The following is a 25,082-nucleotide window of genomic DNA, read 5'->3' as shown; positions in this document are numbered from 1 at the left end:
CGAGGGTTACTGCCCCTTCCTGTGCAATAGACTCCACTTTGCTTGGTTTATTTATTTGACTGGGTTGCTGTCCCTTTGGGCATTTTATGGGGAGGTATGAGTGTGTCCTAGCCCTTCCTACCTACCTACAACACCCAAGCTCTCCAGTTGTACCTCATGCTGTTGGGGAAGCAGGAAGATCTTTCAGGGTGGCAGCTGCCTGAGTGGATACTGGTGATGTTCTCAGCTGTCATGATCTAAAAAATACTCAGAAGTACCAGTTTCCTGTTTTATGTGCAGATTTCATTTTGAAATCAGTTGAAAAGGGGAAGCTTTTACAGACTGATGCATAAAAGTTTAATAAATCACAAGACAACACTTCTGACCAAAGGCCAGACAGACAGGGTAGGTGTATATTTGACATAGTTTATTCATCTATCAGTTACTTAAAAAAAAAATGTTTTAGAAGATTAATGTCTAGAATCAGTTTTTAAGAAATCAGCAACCATGGAAACTGGCAATGAAGTTGATAAAAAAATTAGAATTTTTCGGAAAATAAATATTAGTTCCATTCAGTGGAGTCTTTCCATTGATTTTTTTCTTTTAATGAAGCTTCAGATAAGACTTCAAGCTGGAAATGTGGATAAATATGAAAAATAAAATAAAGCTACTCCAATGGCATGTCTTTATTTGACTCCACTGGAAAACCAAAACCAACAAAACACCACTTCGCAAACTGTTTCAGTGACTTCTGGAGATAGCTCTCATTATCTTAATAACGTAGCGGAAGATAAAATTATTGTTTCTTAATTTTCCGTATTCTGTGTGTATGAATTTATGATGGCCTTTTTTTTTGTTTGTTTTACCTTTGGATCTGTCTGTGGAAATTGATTTTTCCATCTCAGTGTACACCTACAGTCCAACTCCCTAATACATACAAAGCTTCTGCCAACTCAGCAGGCATTAGTATGGCTCAAGCTTTATGATTTTCTGGCTGGAGCTCTGTTTATCATCACAGTTTTTTTCTTCCGTTGGTTCACACAGGTTTTTGCAATCCAGTCTGATTCATTGTTTTTACAAATGCTGAGCATCTCTTTTTCTCATGAAAATTCTTGGGAGAGCTGCAAATCAAGATAACTTAGTTGATAGGGAAGCAGTATTGTCATAACTGTTTCTAATCATTGTGTTAAAGGAACAAAACCAGCTCTAACACTCTTAAAGCTATTTTTAAAATGTAGCTTTCACTTCTAGAGACTGCTGTTCAGTCATAAGGTAGGTTTTTAATTACTCTGTGGGAATGTACAAGTTACACTTGGTCTGAAAGTCCTGATGCTGAAGGATATGACTACACGTGTATATCATAATGTAAAGTCAGGAATAAGGGAGGAATTCGCCTCAGACAGCACAGGTAGCTGACCAAGCTACTAAAAAAAAATAAACATTTAACCAGGCAATGAAAATACATTTATTGTGTCATTTCCATAGTTCTTCTAAAGAATGAAGATGGAAATGTAGTCTTCATCTTAATTTCACACTAGACATTCTGGCCTCTTAGGGCAGCAGCTTGTCTGGGTGGGATTTAATTTCTCAACTTTTTTTGTTGCTATTTTGCTGATGAAAAACAGATTTATCTTCTTATATTACTTCTTACTTTAGCATGATTTTGTGGCCCATTACAGTACAGTATTTACTGGGCATATGTGATATTAATTACTCTGATTCCGTTCCAGATTTTACAGTGAAAATTATCGAGATACTCCTTTTTTTTTCTCCCAAGATGTTTAAGTGAAAAAGTAAGCATTTCTGTTATTGTTAGAGAATGTAGGCAAATCAGTAGATGGATGAAAGGTTTACAGTTTTATACACATCAACAGTAACTCTTCTATGTTATCATGTACTGCAATGCAAAGAGGAGTATTGAAAAGTACTTTAATGCTTTCTGTCTTTCAGTGCAGCCTAATTCTACCCAAATAAAACTTCTATTATTGCTGTAGTTTGCTCACCAAAGTATCGCAGAAGAATAATATGTTGGCTTCTGACAGGATGTATGTTACCATCGTTGTTATGTGTTAAATCTAATGTAAATTTTAAACTTTTTTATTAAAAATCTTTCAAGACACAAAAATTATGGAAATGTGCAATCAGTATAGTGAAGCCCTGAGAGGAGCTTCTGCTTGTTACTGTGATACAAATAATGAATAATTCTTCTTTTCTTATCCAGTCATAGTATGTGGTTCTAAATGGGGTGAAAAAATAAGTGGGACAATGGGAAGTACTGGTGCAATACCATGTGAATGAAACATACTTAAGCAATAAATTGGGTGTTGGGGGACTCTATCTCTCTGTTTAAGTTAACTCCAAGAAAGCAAAGATTTTGTAGTTATTGAATTACAGTGTTACCAAGAGCATTACAAGTTCCCATTTCAACTACATGCACACTTCAGTGCATCCAATGGAACAAAGGTATGAACCACACAGTGACATTACCTGTTTGTTTCTTTATGCACATTGAATGTACCTGTCCCAGAGAGCTTTGGATGCTTTTCATTCTTATTTGCAGGCTGATCCTTAGATATTGATTATAGGAGGTCATTCTGTTAAGGTTTATCATAAAAAGTTTGACTTGTAGTTGTCTCCTCTACTTTGCTTGCTTACAACTTGCTCAAAAGAACTGTTTTGGGACTTGGCAGCAACACAGCATGGTCCTGGATGTATCTGCCTCATACTCACATATATTTTCCTGGCAATATCTAAACTGTATAATGACATGTTGAAATGCTATAGCTAGTGATATTCTGGACATACTATTGAGAGACAGAAAGGCTTGTCTTGAGGGCAGCCTAAACTCAGCGTACAAATTATATTTGAACTGTGGTATAGCACTTGCAGTCTGTCTCATTGTAACATTCAATTCAAGTCAAAGGAGCTGTATCAGGGATCAATTTTGAATAGTTCAATTGATAGTACAAGTTGTTCCAGCACACATTTAGATGAACCTGTCTCATCACTGAGTTTTGTATATGGAGCCCTGTGCTTGTTCTTCATGTCCCATGAACCCTCATGAAAGCACTGCCTTGCTGGCAGCCTGTTAAATCACAGTCTAGAGGTTAGGTGTGGATTGTCAGCTGTTAGAGCAGTGTCTGGTAAAATTGATTTTTTCAATCTCTATATAGTTTATTTGACTACCTTTTCAATTTACAGAATAATAAACAATTCTTAACTAATACTGCTGAAGAAATAAAAAGTATGAGACTTCTATTGCAGACTTGAAGAGCCAGGATTTCCTGCTCAGAGAAACTTTTCCACCAGAAGCAGAATCTGTAGCTTCTACAAAATTGCAAAAGGCCAGCACAACTTGCATGTTTACACTTTTCTGTCCTTAATGATTTGTTTTAGCTTCCAATTTTCTGAATGTGGTAAACATCATCTAGATTACAGTGATACAGCCATAGCTTAAGGGAAACTGTTTATATGTAAATGTTTTGAGGTTTTGTTTTTTTTTTTTGAATGTTGGGTGAATGTTCTCAGTACTTAAACATTAAAAGCAAATGTAGTTGTAATCTGAAGTGATACCTCAAAAGTGATGTGCTCATATATCGCAAACAAATTTGTTGTGTGATGCATGACTTTGACTGATGAATTATTCTGCCCACTGTACAGATGACACGGCATTGATGTAGATCATATTGGAATCAGTAACAGGACTTCCCCCGATGGCAATAGCAGTTGGATTCTGCTTTCTGAAGTACTCTTCAGACAATGTTTTACTGCTATTTAAAGCAGTTGTAGTGTGACAGAAATATTTTCCCATTTGTGTTCTCGCTGTACTTTATCTACCTCTCTCTTCCACCATGGTTAGCTTCTATTATAGGGCACAACTGTCACATCCATATCCAGCAATGTTGAAAGGCCCACATATGTCCTCTAGTGTTCTCAGAAGCTGTGTGTTTGATGCCATGTAAGCAAGTAATGTAGAATGTCCAAACTTGTGTCAGAATTATTTAATGACAGCTTCTGGAGTTGCAGAACAGTGAGAAAAAGCTCAAGTAAATGCTTTAACAGTGTTCCTCAGAAGAACATGAGAATCTGTTTTCACAACTCTTCCTGATGTATGAATTGCACTGATTTTCATGGCCTCTCCATTCTCTTGTAGCTTTGCTGCTCCAGTTTCTTATTTTCACAGAAATAATGTCTTTCCCATCAGAGCTTTCTGAACTAGAGATCTAGTGTCATCTGTTAGAGTTGTTACAAAACACTGGCCATTTTGAACCATCTGTTCTTTTAACAGCTGTGCAAAAAAGGTGATGGTTGGCGTCTTCAGACTATTATGTCCATGTACCTTGTAGTACAGATACCATGTAAAGAAGTACAGATATCAGATTCAGATAAAGGTAGCACAGGTATCAGGTACAGATAAAGATATCAAGTGGATTAACTTCTGTTTTCTCCAAGACTTTATGTCTCAGTTTTCAAGAGCGGTCATAGTCATCTGGCCTGCCATGCTCTCCACTTGAAAGAATTTATAAAAGCAAACCTTACCTTCAGTTTGATGGGACTGAAGAAATTATACTAAGCATGAGGGAGCATTGTGCAATTTTGTTTATGGGAATAGGAAAGTTTAATTATTCTTCACTGCCATGACTTGCATCTTCGTCTTTTTGCTGAATTGTGTTTATTTTACTACAGTTACTTGTAGAAGAAGCCATCCATTCAAGTGCTGTATGTCAGGAAGTTAGTGATTTTGTGAACTGATCTGGGCAGAAGCTATTGCCCACCTGGATGGTTTACTGCTTGAATCAGTAAACAACATAAGCCCAAATGATGTAAGTTAATTTCTGTTACACTGTGAAGATGAGTATATGAATGCTGTTAGGAGTAATTTTTTTCCAAGCAAATACGTATGTTGCATTTCAGACTGGTATTGGTAATTACACTTTTGATACTCCCGCACTTCAACAAATCCACGCTTCAGAAATTTTTATCTCAAAATTTGCTTTAGAATCATGACACTAAAACCATGCTGTATTCCCTAGGGCAGATGGCTGTCTTTTCCATTTTATAGCAATTTACACAATTCTTATGGCATGATTCTGTCCATGAGATAAGTCAAGTCACATAAGAGGACAGTCGTAGAAGGCAGTGCCTAATAGCAGATTACTGTTTCCTGCCAGTATGTTTCAACCATACTTGTCAGCCATTCTCTTGTAACGGAAAAACAGTTTTAATTATAGTCCCTGTCTGCATTATCAGATGACACATGTAATTAACACATGGCTACTCTTGAAAGCCTTTGGATATTACAGCTGTTATTAAGAGTAACTGTCTATCCATCCATTTATTAAGTCTGGCTCATTTAATCCCACTGTCCCACATACCTCAATTCTTTTGCTTTTGTCTCTAGACGTTTAAGAAGATAATGTTTATTCATGTAATTTAAGTTCATTTAACAAACAGCCAACAAAATTACTGTTTAAGATGAGAGTTTTGTTCACCTCTGTTATAACTGAAGGCAAAATTACCTGAAGATGATGTTGGTTTACATTGGAAGAGCTTTGCCAGTAAAAGGTCTACAATTCCGGAATGACTTCCGGAATCTTACTACATGAAACTCACTTTTGATGCTTTTTATTTGATGAATGGCAGAAGAATATCCCTTTCATTTTTTGATGTAGAAGTAATACACATTTATGTAGGTTCTGGTGCGCATTACATAAATCAGCAAAGACATAGGATATGTTGTTTGTAGTAAATGCTTTTTATGAGGTGCATTTTTTTTTTATATTAAGATTCATAATATTTCAGGTAGGTGAAATTTGATAAATAATGTTCAATCATTGGTACCTTTTGCAAGAGCTGAACCATAGGCCTAAAAGATTCTGTATCTCAATGCATTGATCTGCAAGGATATGATAAAACTGTTTTCACTAGCTCTTCCCACTTATAATTAATTTGCAAGAGAAATAGCATTTGTACTGGAAAAAAAGAATCTCTGGATTTTTTGAAACAAAATCATTACAAGTGGGTTGCTGTTCAGTTAGATTAACCCTCCATTTTTTTCCCCAGAGACATTTGTGAGAAAGAGACCAGTCTTGATTCAATACTGAACTGCAGTAAGACATTGCTATGCAGCCTCTAATGTCTGCATGTTACTAGCTGTTGCCTGTGGTTCATGTAAATCAAAAAGCATTTTGCCTTTTTCCTCCTGCCTTGAGGAGACAAAATAATACAGACTATTCTTTGAAAAATTTCCAGTTGAGAAAAAATATACAGATACAAGCAAACCTATATCCTGTCTGTCTGGATAAACTGTCTAAAATTAATCATTACTTCATAAATAGGAATTCTACTCTGCTTTATGTATTTTATGATGAACTGGTGCACTTAGACATTTAGTAAGAAATTTATTATCCTCTACTTTCTGTTATTTCATCAATGCATTGAAGCTGACAATAAGAATCAACAAGATGTTAAGGAACAGTATCTTTCAATCTGATTCATATTTCATTTTACTTCAGGGAGTTTATTTTACTAACTCTTTAGCTCTGCTTGAGGTACTTTGCAGGTAGCCCAATATAAGGGCAGAATAATATCCAACCTCTAAATACTGTTTTCATATCCTAGCTGCAAGAAAATATTTTGTGGATATTGCACTAACAAGCGTTAAAGTTCTATTTCACTGTAGAATTAAAGGGGATTAATTTTCCGTATTTATTGCTTTGTGCTCTTTCTGCAATTTTGCAATTGCTTTCAGTTTAATAATTTCTTCTTCTAAAGGTGAGCAAAGCAGAAGGTATTTTACTCCAAGTAAAGAATGCACTGGATGAGGAAGCTGGCAAGGTGACACATCACAAAAGTGAAACAGACTATAAAGTTTCCAAAAAACTGTTATCTAGAAAACATGACCTGTGTCAGGTAACTTTTCCAGATTGCTAGTAAGCCCTGATCTGCATATCAGATGTGACATCTATTATACATCAGTTTTGAACATGCTGACTAGATAAATTGACAGAATACTTTGCACAGCTAGTCACAGGCTGTCAGTTAAAAAGATAATTTATTGGAATCGTGAATAGAGTAACACTTGTGGGGGGAAGTTCAGTGTTTTGAACAGGAAGACCAGTAAATGTCCACATGGTGACAGGAGTTTCCATTGCAACCAGCATTGTGATGGCATCTTCAGCTGGATCAGATGAGAATCACCCAACTGTTGTTATCATCCAGCTGATCCTAGGACTACTCCAACATATATGTACTCAGTTCCTATTGATTATCTTAAACTATATATAAAATACATCTAAGCTGTTTTAACTATATGCAAAGACTGTTCTGTGTACCCATTGCTGCAGATGCAGAAACACTTTCTAGAGACTACTTAAAATGATGGATCTATGTGCAGCTGGAACTGTTCCTGCATCTACAGCACAAACTGCTTGGGGGAGTTCTCTGGACTGCCTGGATTATCAGTGCAAGAAGTTAGTTGGCACATGTGAACAGATAACATCTTTCAGTTGGTGTAAGCACAGCTGGCCTGCCTAGGGGAATCTCCAGGGTTCTTCCACATAGCTCCCCCTCAGCTCCTGTGTTAACTTAGTTCTTTCTTTTTTAAGCTGGCTAGGAGTTCAGTCAATCAGGAGTTCAGTTACTGTGCTGCAAGTCAGTCCATTGTCCCATCTTTGCAGAAACTAGCTGGGAAATTCTCAGCCTGCCAGGGGGATTGCCAACGAGGTGTGCTGAGCACGCACACAGATGCAGCCCCTGTGTGCAGCAGCAAGAGCTGACTGCTCTGTAAGGACAGGTGGATGGGGCTGGGGGTGAAAGAGAGCAAGGCCAGAGCAGTTACACCACTGACAGTGACTCTAGTCCCACAGTACCCAAAGAGCAGGTGACAGTGACTGCTGGTGATAGTAGCCAGGGTGAGTCCAGACTGCCTCTTCTTTATTGCTTCTCTGGCAGATCTGAGGACAAACCAGGAACTTGAGTCCACCGAATCTGGGTCAGAACCAGGGAGGTGAGAGGCTGGATCCAGGCATGTTGGCAACATAGCTCAGCCAAGAGACCAAAGGCAAGACCTTAAGCTTAGAGGCATCTCTTGAGCAAAGGAGAGGCAGGAATCTGCTGAGTCTTCTCACAGGTCTCAGCTGCAGTGTCAAAACTGGCCCTGAGCCCAAGCAGCCAGGCCCTCTGGAGAGGCAGGAGGCAGTCAGCAGTCAGAGCTCTGACAGCTACGTCACTCTTGTAACTATAGAGGAAACTTGGATTTCCTTCTTGTATTGCAATTATAATGTAAATTCCATAGATTCTGCCAGATATCCAGAAGTCAGTCTTCTGTAAGTTACAAAATGTAAAGGGAAAGAGGCTCCTTAGTGTTCTAAAAGAATAAATGTTAATAGTGCCTTTAACCTTGGAATTCTATTCATAATTAAAACCTTCTGACATTTCTGATATCAAAAACTGTCTCATAAAGCTTTCCCATGGCTTATTGAGGGTGTAACATTAAATATTTTCAAAGTTAGATGTCCTTCTTTCTCTCAATCTGAGAAAATTACATGAGTACCTTGTGCTGCTGCCTTAGCTGAATAGTGGCCTAGCAGACAAAATAACTCTAGTTATCTTCCAATTGTGTGGAAAAAGACGTCATTCTGGGAAGTTATTCAGCATATATGCCTATAATTCTATTTAATGTTCTTGACATTGGTTTCTAACTGGCCACCCTATCTTTCTGATTAATAACATTTAAAAATGGGTAAATATGGAGAAATTAAAGAGAAGGTGGTTCTAAAAGATAGAATAATCAATGGTTAGATCATTAATACAGGGAAAAGTGAAGTGGGCTTCAATTATACATACACAGTCACTCCAGGTTTGTTTTTACTGAGTGAATATGCTGTTAAGCAGCTGAAGTCTAAACACACCTAGTAACTACTGGTTACTAAGTGGTTATACCTGAATATATACTGCTTGAGTATGGAAGGAGCACTATGCTTGGAACATGCAAACTTCTGTTTGTCTTCAGCAAAGTTCAGTAGTTGACTTTCACTTGATGTTTCATCTAAAGTTTTAAGTCATTTACAATTAACAGAACAATAGTTTATGTGACTCAGTTCCACCTTACAGTTCTTTATGACAGAAACACTTGAGAAAAGTTTTGGGAAATTTGCTGTTACCTGAACCCAGAGGACTACTCTTTGTAGGTAGCAGTTGTCTATGTTAAGGCCTGTATATGAATTCATAAACTAATCGTAAGGACAGGATTTTCCCACAAAACTTAGACTCTACTTTTACACAATAGCTAAGCATAATGACATTGCAAGAACTGGAGCATATTTATTCTGTTTGCATTTGCCGTCTTAGTTTTTAATCTAAACACAATTTTTAAAAAACCCTCAACTGCAGTAGAAGCATGCTGAAGGATCAGGGTTCATGAAAGGTTCTTAAAAAAGACAACCATCAAGCAAAACAAAGCAAAAAACCCCCCTTCATATAAAAAAGTTCATATAGCAACTTCATAAATTAGGATGCAATATATCTCTAATCCTCAACAAAAGAAATCACACATTTTGAATAAAATGTTTGAAACTACAAGAGGCTTAGTCCTATTTACAAATATTTTATCCTTTAGGAACTCAAAACTTGACTGAAGTTCACTGAATCTTGAAAGCATAAAGGTTTGATTTTTAAACAGGGCTTCATGCTTTTACTTTTACAGGGACTACCTAGTTTCAGTATCTAAATCTAAAATTGTGATCCTGAAGTCCTTTTCTCAGTTGCTTTATAAATCTAGAGGTTCCTCGCTGTGTGACAGTTAAGAATCCTAGAATCCTAAAAATACCTTCTGAGTATTTCATAGGGTATCACTATCTTTACACCATTAAGCAACTCAGTCCTTAGTCTGTCAGCTGAGGAGGTATATTCCAAGCAGCAGACTGCTTAAGCAGAAGGCAGGTGGTGAGCACATTGTCCTCAACTCAGACCTTTACACAGTAGCTTTACATAGAGCATTCAGCTGGTGAGCATAAAGGTAAGAGGTTGAGGGAGAATATGAATCTTTTGCTTTGTGTAATCACAAGAAGGGAAGGACATGAATCTCGGTGACAGCTCTGTATGTAAAATGCATAAATCTTGCTGGAGGTGGAATTGTAACCCAGGTTTTCCTCCTCTCAAGTGTCTTTCTTAATTGGGAGTTACTACCTCCAGATAGCCTGAACTGTGATGCTAGGATGTTTGTCATTCAGCCAAGACAGCGAGGTCTCTGAGTATTCTCAGTAAAAGGATCTTTAGTACAAGCTTGTTGTGGATCAAAGTATCAACATGGTAATGATTAAGAAGCAAATCAAGATTTATTAATGACTAGCAGCACTTAATTATTAACCAATTTAAACATTTAAAAATTCAGTAAAATATGATTAAAATAGTGATTTAACTAAAGATTCAAAGATTACAAGATTCACACTAACTTACTATATGGTACCTTATACATATATTCATATATACATGCACATTCACAAACCCAAGACGTACAAACACAGAGTGGAATATGTACCTGTAAGAGTCGGTCAGAAAATCAGCATTGTCTCAACATTGTCATCAGAGACACGGACAGTGAGGTACCTGACAGCGGCCTGCTTGGAGCGCAGTTGCCTATCCCAAGAGTGGAATGTGGTGTGAAGGCTCCTGAATACAGAACTGTGTGGTACAAAGAGTGCTGTGCTGTTCTTTGGTACCTGGACCTGGCTAGAGCCTTTAGACATAATCGCATAGCTTCTGTCAAAAAGATGGATCGCAACCGTTGCCATAGCATCAATGAAGAAATCATGAACTTTAGATGAACTTTGCTTCATTATAATACCAAAACACACCTCCTGGTCAAAGGTTACCCGCCTCCCAGACTGACCACACCTCAGACACTCCCCCCTGCACATGCATGATGGCCTCACTCAAGAAAGGCGGAGATATGATAATTGAATTCTGAGAAGGGCGGAGACTCCTGAGGCAGAGGTGGAGCAAGGTGTGTTACTAAGCATAAAAGATGACTTCTGAACAATGAAAATTGGAAGCTTCCCCACCAAGGACCACGATGATCGATGACACAGCATCAGCTGGACCTGGGTCCATTAGGATGTCGTGAGATCAGTGGTAGTCGCTATAACTTTTCTCCCTCCTCTCTCTAAACTTTACTTTTCTCCTTTCTTTCACCCATCTCTAACTATTGTGTGCCACTTCATGGGCAACACAATAGTTTCACTGTTTGATCACTGCTATCCCCTGTGGTGTTGGTCACGTTAATTTTGCACTTTTGAGATCATAGCAAATGAACCATCAAAAGTCCACCAAGTGGACCATGACAGTACCCACACTCATGAAAATAACTGTGTATACCCAAACACATCGGTAAGCAGAGAGAGAGTGTGTGAAAAAGAAGCTAGCTTACGGTTTAAATTTTCCTTGAGTTTAGTATTGTGATTATTTACTCACAATGCACTGGCATTTCTCAACGGCTGACAATTGAGACTCGAGCAGGTCAACTTCACCCTGGCCTTCCATTGCCTCTATCGGTGGCCGGACGGTACCTTGAGGAGTTGATACCTCAAAGGGGTCCCAGTTTAGGGGAGATGCTGTTCACTGGCCCACTGCAGTCCAGGAGAGCTCAAGAGGTCTCACTTGGGGTCGCTGTTTATAGAGTCCAAGACAATTGACCTTTGTCAAATACTTATCACTCCAGCCTGTGTCTTCTCCCAGTTGCCAAGAACTTGATGGCTGTGCAAGTCTGTTATTGCTGTCCCTGGACCACATCCCAGGTGTACTGGGCTATTAGGAGGTGATGGGCTGTTATAACCCTTCCCAAGTGATATGGAGGGCAGGGCCAGGCTCCTCAGAGGGTGTCTTAATGCTCTGTTTGCTGCCATTAGCAGTACTTACCTCCACAGGTTGGTGTGCGGCCCAGGAGGGGGGGAGGAGGGTTTTTATGTCACATCTTTGAATTTGGATCCCAAAATGTGAAATAAGATAATTTTTATATGACTTTAAGCATGAAAGCACATTTTTGATTTCTCCCAAATGTCTAAATAGATCTTGAACTTAATGACTAAGTTTTTTTTTATCTCTGGTGATTGTTCTCTGCTATTTTTTTAAATAATTGTCACCCAAATTGCCAGAAAAAAAAAAAAAAAAGTTGAACATTATGTTGAGATTCAGAATAACATTTAATCTTTTAGCAGTGTAGTGATATTAAATGCACTTTCTAAGTCATGAGATCTCAAAGATTATTTCAAATTTCTTGCAGGGACTGTCCAGTGAGAATTTTACAAGTGTATCAGGTTAGCACAATAAGTGAAACAGCAGAATTTCTGAGTAGTCTTGGAAACATTCTATCCTTATTCCATGTCTCATGTGTGCAACTTCATGGGAATTCTTTCCAGGTAAATATTTACATTCTATTTTTGTGACACTGAATCAGGTTTAACCATATTATTAAATATATTTAAGACTTTAAAATATTTTTTTTAATGAAGCTCTTTTGCATTACATTTAACCTGTTTTTACTGTTAACATTTATATGAACTTCCATATACTTAGGTGGACCTCTGGAAGGAAAATTAATCTTTTGTAACAATAAATTTGATTACTCTCTAGGTAAGTTAGACTTGAGATGCAGCTATTTGGATATGATGATGATGAGTGTGGTTTAAATCCAGATGAAAGATGACAGAATGGAGAGAGTGGGAGAACAATGGCTGTGTGGAAAATTTATTCTGTTTTAGGAATTAATTGCATTGAGAATGTCTTCCTTCCACTTCTCTACATTATTTCCCCACAACTACTGTATTTGTCATATTTTTAGATTACCCTAATTTTCTGGAATCACAGAATATTTAGTTCTGTGACTAAATGCCATGGATTCACTCAGACATGGTAATAATGCTAGAATAATATAACCTCTAGTAACCTGATATATTTAAATCCTCATCATAGCATGTATGCAGTGAATACCAACCACTGAAAATTTGACAACGTTTTAAAAAACGTACCTGATATATAACGTCAGAATTAAAATACCTCGAAAATCATATTAACATCCGTTTCCTTATACTGCAGATTTTAATTGTAAGTTACAAAACTATTGAACTTATTTAAATATTGTGTCTTTTTACATTTTTGTAAAATTTGTTTATTTGGAATATGTTTTCTGTGGGCATCAATCAGTATGTCTCATATCAATCATTATGTCTCATAAACAGTCTAAGGATGGTATCTTTACACTAATAGGTTTGCAAATCAAAAGTTTCTAAGTATCCATTCCCCAAGGATTCTACCTTTAAAACTCACAGTTGGGTTTTTTTTAAATACAAAAAATTTGTACAGATTTTTAAAAATTAAATATGGTGCAGTTGCTAGAAACTGTAGAACTGCTCATCTAATAACCAAAAAATTATTTTGAATGTTCGGCAATGAATCTGGAAAATGCACTGTTTTTCTGCTAAATTAAGAAAAGCTAACAGTGTTTATTGCTTATGTCATTAGTGTCTTGGTGATTAATATCACTTTAGGATTTATTTTTTTATTAATAGACTTTATTTTCTTTGAGTGTCTATGGATGGTTTCTGTAAAGTGTACTTCATTTTAATCCTCTGTGGTTCATAATTGCACATGTGTTAGCCCACATGCTCTATGCATAAGTATTTTGTACTTCATTCACTGTGTGACCATTTTTTTTCTCTAGATGACTCCTAATGCCAAAAGTGATTGTTGAAGATCATGACCTGGTAAGAACCGACATTGGGAACCTGGGCAGTGGCAGTTACTTCAGTGATTCTGTTAGGTTTGAGTAACAACATATCTCTTTACTTTATCCTTTGTGTATTCTTTTTATTTTTTTAAATTAAGCTGAAATAATGCTTAATACTTTTAAGGTAGTTTAATTGCAAAGTTTATTCCTGTCCATCTGTTCAGAAATACTTGTGTATCCTTAAATTCCTATGATGTTTACATTAATATAAATTTTAATAAAATGTGTATGATCTTTCTTTATTTATAGCACCAATAAATATTCTTCACCCTGTGAAACAGATGGAACCCAGCTCCTGGCAGTTTGTGGTGTGGCACTTGAATCCTGCTTACATTTGAGTGGAAGAGATTATTCATTAAATAATGCATCATCAGGTTATGATATTGTGCATGGAGTCCATAAAACAGCAGACATCTCCTCAGACTTTGAGGTACTGATCCCACAAAATCAGGAACTTGAAGTTCTGGATTTATTATACCACTGATACATAACAGAATGAATGTAGCCTGCATTTCAGTTCAGACTAAATCACTAGACAGTAATGCATAAAATCACTTTTGTCTGGCTTGCAGCCTGTTAAGTGCATATAAAACTTCTAAGCCTCTAAATTGCTATTTGTAAAGAATTCTTGCAAGAAAATAATACTTAAATTTTAAGATGTAAATGTTGTATTTTATTATAACTGAATCCTCACATAAATATCTGGTCTGTGATATTTATATTTTTATTTGTAAGCAATGCTACTTTGTATGGAATAAGAAATCACTACCATGGAAGGTTCATTGTTTTGTAAATGAATCCAGCTGATAAAAATTCCTGTCCTTATAGGTTGGTACTCTGAGGCGGGGATATCTCTAGTGGCACACTAACAGATAACACTAACAATGGCTGTCTAGATATCCACCAGTTTACTTTTTTTGTTCTTAGTTATTTTGGGAATGATTGTGCTTTACAGAGAACAGGAAATGTAAGGAGTGTAGAGAATATGAAGTAAGAAGATAAGAGATACAAGTGGTGGCAATACAGAGGTTAGGGTAGTGAAAATTAAAGCTGTCAGATCCTATTATTATTCAAAAGTGATGTGTCTTTTTCGGTTCACCTCTTAATCAGTTTACCTTTTTTTAGATATTATCTACAACTTCGTTTTTATTGTAAACACTTTTCTTTGTTTCTACCAGGATGATTAATTTGTTGTATATAAAACCTGTCAGGTTAAAATTAGATATGTTGTTAAATTTTGTCTTGCTGAAGATCAAATAAAACCATGTCAGCCTGCAATTGGGGTGGAACTGGAGCAAGGTAACAATGAGTCACAGTCATGATGTCATTTACAGCATGGAAGTAAGAAATCTTTTCTGTTTGTACATTGACTTGCTTGCAGAGTTACCTAAATACTTATCAGAACCCTTTTTAGAGTACTTGTATAAAGATAACATAATAAAAAATAATTTGTAGTTTACTTGCAGATGTTACCAAATTAGTGATTACCATGACATCTGTGTAGCATCTGTTTAACAGATTTCCAATAGGCATAATTACCAACAGTTGCAACTCCTCCTGTCACAGTGTGTTTCAATAGAAGCAAAGGAAGCACTTTTGCATAAATCATCAGATGGTCTTTAAATAATTAAAATGCAAGGTTCTAAACAAAGACCTTGTAAGACCTTAAAGAAATACCATGATCCCTCAGACAGACAGCCTACAGCTCAGCAATACAACACAAGTAACTCAGTGTTACTTCTGTATTCTGAATTGCATAAACATAGGCTGTTGATACAGGATTAGTTTTGATCATCCTTTCCAAATGTATATTTCAAAAAATATCTTTAATCTTTTGTAAACTCTTTGTTTAGGCTATACATAATCAAATGCAAATCTTTCAAATCCTATAAAAGTCTGTCTTCAGGACAGACTGGGAAATCCTGCCCCTCTGGAAGCTGTTTATATCAAGGCAAGGATAATCGACTTTGTAGCACAGATAGAGTGTGCTATTTATTGTCTTCTTCTACAACTCTGCCCCCAAAAATTAATCTGTTTGTTAAATAGTGTTTTAGTCAAAACGCTACTTAGTGTTTAGTTAATTGCAGAATAAAAGACAATTCAGTCTCTAAATGAAGGAAAGTCCTGAAACTGAGTGGAAACAGTTTTTATTCTTAAAGATGTATAGTCAAATGCCAAAAGCTCTTTGGTTAGTGAAAGGCTTGGCTTTATTTTTAAGTCTGTTTTGTGCCTATGTGTAATCAAGTCACCATTGTAGAGAAACTTTCTGCAGCAGTGTACACATTCTGTTCCCCTTAAAAGACTGTCTTAGCAATCTTTGCATGCTGCATCATAAACCAGTGAGAAATACCTAGGATGATTAAAGGCTTCTGGAAATACATTTGCGGTTTGTTTTTGACTGTGGTTGGACAACCTAAATTAGCTGTCACAAATAAAATACCAATCAGTACAGAAGAACTTGCTATTCTAACATGAAAATTAGCTAACAAAAGTTACCCAGGCAGGGTAAAGTAAAGACCAGCTTGGTTTTTAGTACATATGCCCTAAGAACACATTCTGTGAAGTCACGGGTCTTTTCCAGTTCTGGGGCGTAATTCCACAATCTCCTTCTTCAACTGCATCCTGCCTAGAGCAGTCTCGCTCATGCTAAAGCTGTGGCTTCACCGAGTTCTGTCATATGTGTGTCTCTGCACAAGAATCCATATTCAGGGGGTTTCAGTGCCAAAATAGCTTCATAAAAGCAAGTAATGTTTTTTATATGTTGCCAAAGCCTTAAAAAAGCAAGCAGGGGAAAACAGGAGAGAAAAGGGTTTGAAAGAATTGTCAACAGATAAGTCTGTGCTTAGACTATTCTGACACTCAGAACTGTTGTCTGATCAGTCTGATTCCTTTGAAGAACTATTCTTCTCATGAGGGATTGTTGTGGGGGGCATGGCTTGGTTTGGGTTTTTGTCTGGTTTCCTATGGAATGTATTACTATCCAGTGATATCTGTTCTGTAACCTAGAAGGAACTAAAGGAACTGATGCCTCAAACATTCATTAACACAGAAAACATCAAGGACAAATTGTGGCCTTTGTGATTAAGTCTAATGAATTAATTATCTGCCTAGGGAAGCACAGAATGTATGGAAGGGTGCATGGCTCTGCTCCCTTGCAGTTTTATAAACCTCAAAGGGAGGAGATGTAGATTGTAAAACCATGTGTTCGGGTTAATGCCTGCACCTTAATTTACAACTATAGCCTTGAAGAAGAGCTAAAAGACTGGTAAGAGAGCTAAACAGCCAACCCCAGATGGAGCTAATGACTGCCCAAAGGACAAAAACTGAGGGAAAGGTAAAGGTGGTAGAGGGAGATTGTGACCACTGGCTCAATTGGAAAAAAGGGTTAATGCACCCCATTCCTCCTCAGCAAGTGCAGAACCCATGCTCCATCTTTTTCTGTCTCTCATGCAAATGAATTCATGGAATACCTGCCTCTCTTTGTGTAGTATGCTAATCAGTTGATAAAATGAACTTAAAAGGCTACAGAAAACTGTTGCTGTGTGTGTACCCACCACCCAAGATTACCACACCTGAGACAACACTGGATCCTTGGGTGGTGATCCAAATTTCTTTGACTCTCTCTGTCTCCTTTCTTTTTGTTTTCTTTCTTTTCTTTCTTATAGATTTATAAGACACCATATTATTGCTTATCAACCTTTTCCAAGTTTAAGCCATTTCTACCACAAGTAAAACATTTTAACCAGTCATTTGGTGGTGTTTCACCTTAATTTGACCTGAAGGGATTCATGACTCTGGGCTCCCAGTCCAGGTTGTATCCATCAAAGCAGAAATATAAGGCTGAGGTACAGAGCACAACCCAGAAATTATCAGATGACAAGGGACAATAAGAATGGCAGCAGGGGGGAATGAGGAATTGCTAGAGTTTTGTTATGACACCAGGAAGTAAACACAAGAGTAGATGTGAGAAGAAAGTCAGATACAATTGTTACTGATTTTGCTATCAACTGAAATTATGTTTGATTTTAACATGAGTATGGAATTAAGAGGTATTTTAGTAGAAATTATTTGTTCACATTTATTGCACTTTATACCAGCAGCCAAATGCTACTCTAGGAATGTTTAGAACCTAGGTAACAAACACAAGTTGATTTATAAACTGATTTATGGTGCATACATAGAACTAGAAGAATGCATGTAGCTGTCGAGGTCTAGGAGCAGTGGGAATTGAGGAAAACCAACTGTAACAGCTTGCAAGTACCTGCCAAGAAACTGTGAACTTAAGCAAAAGGTAATTCCGGCTGGGGGAGATAGTGACCACCAACTCATGGACCACCTACCCGTATTACACCCCAGACCCATTTCTAGACATAATTGGAAATAGGAGGATGTTGATGATTTCCAAAGAATTATATGTTTATGCATGAATACTTAATGAATATGTATGAGTAGGTTCTATATAATATGTATGATTTTGGTGCTTGGTGTGCGTTGTTGGTGAGACGACTCCCCTGCACACCCAGCCGTTAATAAAGACATGTCTGCTTATCTACATCACATTGGTGTCGATAAGTTCTTTATTCCAAGTTTTCGGTAACACAATCTGCTCCCACAGAGACAGAAATTTTATCATTAAAAGATGGATACTTTACTTGTAGAAGTAACATAGGCTTTTCCAAACATCCCTTTTAGTACAGAGTAAAAATAAATCTTTTTTTGTTGGTGGAGATTTACTCTTCCTTCTTGTTTAGTCCTTACTGGCTTGAAACTATTATAGACATATTGCAGTGGTGACTTCTTTTGTAGGCAGTTAGCATGAGCGTTCCACTTCTGACAGTAAGCCAACCTTTAGAAGGTCATGTTTTACTCTTCTGGAAGAGATTTGATTAATGATTTAGAGATTAAAAATTCTATGGCTCCTTGCATGTTTCTGGAGGTATCTATTTGTCAAGCACTGATGAATGTTATACTTTCATTTCTAAGGTATAAATAGATGTTCCAGTTCTGGCATGTCTATTGATGTGTTCTGGTGCAAAGCAGTTCAGCTGTTACACTTATTGATGTTTTAATCACATTTTAACACTATAGTTACAGAAAAAAATACTCATTTCAGGTAGTAATGTTTCAGATCTACACCAATTAAAACAGTAAATCAATTGAAGCTAAATATGTCTTTCCTGTGGATGATAAAACTGCTGTTTGTAGATTTGAAGCTTTTATCAATGGAAAACATGTCCGTGGAGAGGTAAAATGTTGTTGTACTTTGATGTAGCTCCTTCAGTCTCAAGATCTGAAAGCACTTAATTAGTAATGAAGATGTGCAATGCTAATTTTGGTTTCTCTCATGTCCTTTCTTATTACCACTTGACTGGATTTCAAGATAGTCATGTCATTTAAGACAATATCAGTTAAGTTTTCTGTCTAAAGAGATGGAAGTACTTATTTTGGAACAATCTTTCATGGGTTTGTTATAATCAAAGCTAATTTTTATAAAAATATATATAGTTTTATTTGGGTTCAATCGATTTAGGGTGGGAAGCAATAGGCAAAGCAGCACTGGGTGCATGGAGAGCCGCAGCTCTGCCACACGCACCCCGAGTTCCAAAAAGCAGCGTTTTTTATACTCTTGTGCCATCCTCTCTAACCAATCTCCTCCCGTCAGATAGTTGTCCTGCTCTTTTCCACTGGGTCATTTGAGTTGCTGGGGTGCATGTCCTCCTCCTATTGGGTCTTTCAAAAGTCTCGAAGCCTTGGTCTCTTGGCATGCTTTTCTCCTATTGGATCTTTTAAAAGCCTCATGATCTCATCTTTCTGGTGGGGTTTTCTTCAAACAGCAGTTACATATCAGCTCTAGATGGGGCTTCTGAGGCACGGTTACATTGTTCCAACCAAATGGCACACTTTATATTTTAATGGTTTAACATTTACAGATCATTCAAGTGTATAGTACCCACCCTGCCCAACCTAACAAATTAGTTACAATAGTTTATTACAGGTTAAAGAAAGAACCATATAAGGAGTATTGGAAAGCTGTCAGTCAGGGTGATGGAGCTTATCTAATGGACCAGGATGCACCAGTATGCAGAATGTTGTGGCTTGGTACCTCCTTGAAAATTGTGCAGTTGTCCAATTACAGACTCTTTGCTGAATCATGGCTTTCTTGGGAAACACCTTTTTAATAGAACTTATTTGGACCATATATACAATAATTTTTAAAAACCATTGGTTTTTTAAATATGTGCTATGGATTACATAAGACAGGTGTTTCCCTTTCAGGTGGTTTGCTTTTTGCTTTTTTTTTTTTTTGGTAAAAGAGTGATTTACTTTGTTACTATTGATCAGTTTCTGTCAGAAATTAAGGAATTATTGAAAGTTTGACATTTCATATCATAGTCCCATTTCTCCTTACATTTCACGAAAAGCAAATAGTCATTTCCGTGTTAGCATTTGGTTTCAATGTGCCTAAACACCAATTAAATTATTGTTTTGGAAAACTTGGGCTTTAATGATGTCACTAAAGCTAGTTCTTGTTTTGTGGGTTTGGGATTTTTATGATATTTGTGTAGTAAGTGTTGGAATTTTATCTCCAAATTCTACTGTCATGATCAAAATCACCTGTGTCACTGAGCTGAGTTTTCAGCATGGTGGTATGACCTTTTGTATGTCTGCTTCTGTGTCACCATGGCAACAGGACAAAGCATTAAATGAAAACATGCAGATTTGTTAAAATACAATCTTAAAATAGCATCTTCTTGTTTTGATGCAAAAGTTCTGTGCTTAGGGGACTGAAAGGGCTCAAACAAATGAATTTCTGACAGTCATTGATTAAGACTAAACTGTGATGCATGAAAGCTTTGCTTGTGTTTTGCTTCGTTTGTTTCCCAAGGACTCCTTAACTGTTTCCCTAGATCTCTCTGTCTGTTTAGGCAAGAGTAAACAGCTCCCTGTGTAAATCACTGATAGCAGACTCAAAGCCTTCAATGGACACTTGGGCAACTCCTAGAATGAGCAAACTAAGATAAGGCGGACTCAAAGAAAAGGACACAGAGATCCTATCTAGGGAGGAGGATTTTGCTGATTTAGGAAGAAGGCACCTGGATTTCACAAGCACATGCTCTGGTAAGAAGATCAACTAGCGAACACTGTGAAGAAGACTACGAAGATCCTCACTCTATTTTTACTACGCATGCTCAGACCGTGCAAATGAATTCCAGGAACTCATCATCATAAGACACCCCTTTCCAGGAAATCTAATGAATATGTATGATTTGTGTTTATAAACTGATGTCCCTTGCTAGTTCATGGGAGCCCTTATGGTGAAGAATCTCCAGGGTGACCCCAGCGCTGCTAAGAATACCTGCTTAACAGTAAAAAAAGCTTTACAGTTGAGTCAATTTCTTTGTTTCAGGACTGTGATTACACTTCAGTAAGTTTACAATTGTGTTTTGTTAGAAGATAATTGTAACCATTCTTGTCATAAAGCAACATGAACACAAACTTAGGAATGCTGTGATTGGTAGGAAGCCTCTATCTTGGGATATATTTGCTCCTGCAGGACTTAGAAAGTTAACTTGAGTTGGCACACGTTAGGTTTCATATTTTGAGATAGCTGCTGTTTCTGTGCCGCTGTTCTTCCTTTGGCTTGCAAAGACACTGTATTGCCTCCATCATGAAGCAGCAGCTGAGCATCTGCTGAACACTCTGCTATTATCTTTCTCTGCTTCAGGGACAAGGTTGCTCATCCGTTTCTTTGGATGTTCGTGATGGCTCTGGAATTCTCCAGGTGGGAGAAGGTCATCTCTCCGTTTAAATGCTGGCAAAGAGCCAGAGATGGTCCATGAGGATTCTAGTCCCTCTGAGATAGTATCACTGTATCGTAGGTCTGACTGGTCAACAAGTATGCCTTCTGCTTCAGAGCTCTGTTATACTGAGTTCTGAAGTTCACTGTGGCCTTGGGAGAGAAACATGCCCAAGTTCATTGAAATTTTAGCTGCTGTGATGCTCAGATAACAAAGCTATGCGATTAAATGAAGAGGGTTCCATGCAATCCCAGCTTAGTGATACAAGAGAATGGAGTTCCAAGGCAATAAAAGTGTCAGGAATGACATACAAATATTTCATAAGTGGTGCACTTAAATTTTTTTTTCTTTGTAGGATACAGTAAAAAAGGCTTCTGTTAAACAAGTAAAACCAAACCACATAAAAAGTAAATTGTTTTCATTAGTGTTATCTGCTTTATTTTATCAATGCCTTAAATGATTAAAACACTTAAATTTGATGTTTTTCTATTTGTATGGAATATTTGATGGTAAATCGCATTATCAAGAAAATAGTTTAATTTCACTTTTCATTCTATTCTGGTTTTATCCTTAGATAGGGGAATAACTTTCTTCACTAAATACTTCCTTTTGTTTCAGAAACATTTCTGTTACTAAGGATTATATATAAATTCCCAAGTCATGAAACTTAATGAGACCATGATCTTATTTTTTTTCAGTATCACTGCACTTAATATTTTAGCCTTATATTTTTATTAATATTTTAGCCTAATATTTTAAAACAATTAAATGGCATCAGGACAACTGATGTTTTAAAGTGATACTGATTATGTTGCAGAAAGTACCTTTTCTGTTGTCAAGAAATCATTTACATAGTAGTACCACTTCCCTTTTCTTAGGCCCAAATCGAAAAAAAAAGCTACTGCAGTTGATGTGCTGCTCTTCTTGTGCTCAGTTCATATGCTGCACAAAGGAATTAATAGTTTTCAAAACACTGATGAAACTGCGATTCATCTAATTCAAGGTGTGTTTTTAAATAAAATCTTATCATTCAATGTAGTAATATAAGCCTCAACATACAGAAGATTAATTTCATTATGGAGAGTCAATGACTATACTACAGGATATGGCTGTAGAAAAGGGAATGTAAGGTATTAATCATACTGCTAGCACATGGTTTCTTTTAAGAAGATGGATGCAAGAAGGAATACTTTGCAAAGTATGATACAAAAAATGAAAAGTATAGAAAGTAGTAAAATATATTTTATACTTATTAGAATCATTGAATAATTTAGGTTACCTCTGGAGGTTATATCTTCCTTAAAGCAGGGCCAACTCAGATGTCAAGTAAGTTCTTCAGGATCTTGCCCAGATGAGTTTTAAATATCTTTAAGGATGGAGACTTGTCAACCTCATCTTTAAGTACAACCTTTTCCAGTGTTTAATATCACTTATTTTAGAAATTAGGAAGAAAATTCTGTTGGACTTTTCCTTCACGTAACTTGTGCCTGTTGACCTACACCCTTTTTTAGAATTATATTTATGGCTTGGTGTTCTTCACAAGCATACACTATAAAATATTCTGGACAAGACTCTTGAAATTATTAGAGCAGATGATTCTTCACAGCACAACTTCCACCCTTTCCTTTCGCTGTGGGGAATGCTGGTGCTGGCTTGTTCTGAACCCTGACCCCCTCCCTTCTGTATGTCCCACTGCTCTGCATCTGAAAAATTTCTTTGGCGGTGAAGTTAAGAATTATCTGCTGACAAGTTTTTTGGTATAGAGGAAAGGCCTTAAAAGAAGCATGAAGGAACAGGCCTTCAGTGAATCTAGACTGCCCCAGCCACCAGTGGATTCCTTGTGCCAAAATAGGAAGCTTTACATACTTCATACTTTACAGGGCATGTAGGAACAGGATAAAGAAGCAGTCAGGAGAGCCCTGGAAATCTTCCTCCCTCTTTTGAAACTCCTTAACAAAGGGAAAAATTGGTTGTATAATTTTGGCTACTCTCATTGGGAATACAATAAAGATGCACTGACTGCTGGATCAAAGCAATTCTAACATATGTGAATGTACAAAGGAGAAGTCAGGTTTGCCTGTATGAAATGCACAGTACTTCACTGCAGTGATTGGAATAGTGCAAATAAATTTAAGTAATAATTATGAGTCTACATACTTCCCATGTGGAAGATTCTAAAAAGATAGGGTGGCACAGATTATGATGTTTTCTGCATCATGATATTTTACACAGGCTCTAGCATCGTACTATAGAAAATTTTCTCTTTCAAATGTCAGAATAGATTATTTTCTTCTTGCTCTTTTGGTGGATTTACAAGATTTTATTATAATAAAACTTCATTTCTACACACAGTGTTGGCCACTGGGCTTTTGGGTTGATCAGGAAAGCAACAGAGTGGGTAAGAAAAGTTGAGAAGCAATTTCCATCTGTTTACTATCGACTTGAACTTGGAAAAGACTGGGATTCTGCTACCAAGAAGATATTGGGTATCAGATTTATCTAACATCAATTATCTTGCTACTTAAAATATTTAATCACATAATTGTATAAGATAATAGCAGAGTTAGCTTTCCTTGCAATTTTATATTAAATGTTTAAATTGAGGACCTTTGATCTTACGTTATTACTGAATAATAATTCTCATAGTTACAGACTTAAAGGTATGAAAATAAAAGGTCTTATAGTTCATAAGTCTTGATTTTACATATATGCAGTATTTTACTTACCTATAACTGTTAAAAATACCTTAATATTTCTTTTTTTTACATGAATCTATTTGGTTCATTGTACATTCTAAAGTACTTTGACAATATCTTTGTTTTGAAATCTTATGTACTTTAATATTAAGGTAAAGAAAGCATAACGTAGTAATTCAGTTAAATGGCAGAAGATGTTTTGACAGATACAAGAATGTGATAAAGAACTAATAAGTATCTTCATAACATATCAGTGTTTTCAACTGGATAGTTCGGTAATTCTTGCAGTGTGACCTTGAAATTCAAAGAGCATAAGTTATTTTTCTCCTGCACTGCTTTTCTTGTCAGTCATAAACCAATTATGAATACATAGGTCAGTTTTGTTAGAAGGAATGAGTTCCCTTTTTTTCTGCTGTTAGTCTGTATTCTGATTTTATTCTGACAAAACCCTAACAGATTAGTTTTATTTTGTACGGGACCAAACACTGAAACCTAGTAAAAAAAAAAAGAGTCTAGAAGTGATTTAATTTAATGGGCTTTTCACAGGTGTTTGAATGAACACATTGCCTCTTCTAAATTAAGGAGCTGCACAGAATGACACTTTGGTACTTTGTGATCCAAGGAAATGTAGTTAAGAGACTTAGTACAAGCTCAAGTGTGTACAGAATGTACGCTACACTTCCTTGTCCAACCACTGAAAATACACAGAAGCTTCAGGTTCCACAGCCAGCATAGATGATGTGTTACACTGCCCGAGTAAACAGAGAATGCTCCCTAGCAGCAATAGGGAAGTGTTGTAGCAGGCTACCAAGGAAAACTGTGGCA

At 36.8% G+C, this 25,082-nt stretch overlaps 1 protein-coding gene across 1 annotated transcript; it reads left to right on the top strand.

Annotated features, from left to right (window-relative positions):
• The first annotated feature begins 96 nt into the window (after positions 1–96).
• Positions 97–24,134, top strand: PARP4 (poly(ADP-ribose) polymerase family member 4). The gene is given in 20 exon segments (XM_074901431.1): positions 97–100; positions 205–384; positions 2,342–2,442; positions 3,181–3,220; positions 3,223–3,323; positions 4,666–4,720; positions 4,723–4,802; positions 6,754–6,891; positions 7,587–7,704; positions 7,933–7,987; positions 12,260–12,370; positions 12,372–12,395; positions 13,697–13,795; positions 14,012–14,192; positions 14,941–15,103; positions 15,616–15,747; positions 18,880–19,014; positions 19,748–19,838; positions 20,315–20,478; positions 21,915–24,134. Coding segments are annotated over 20 exon segments (2,079 nt in total). The 3' UTR covers positions 22,022–24,134.
• Positions 24,135–25,082: the final 948 nt, after the last annotated feature.

This window comes from Athene noctua, chromosome 1 (assembly GCF_965140245.1).
Source record: "Athene noctua chromosome 1, bAthNoc1.hap1.1, whole genome shotgun sequence".
In the NCBI taxonomy this organism is placed as follows: domain Eukaryota; kingdom Metazoa; phylum Chordata; class Aves; order Strigiformes; family Strigidae; genus Athene; species Athene noctua.
The sequence above is the reverse complement of the archived record's forward strand: the minus strand, read 5'-3'. Positions and strand labels throughout refer to the sequence as shown.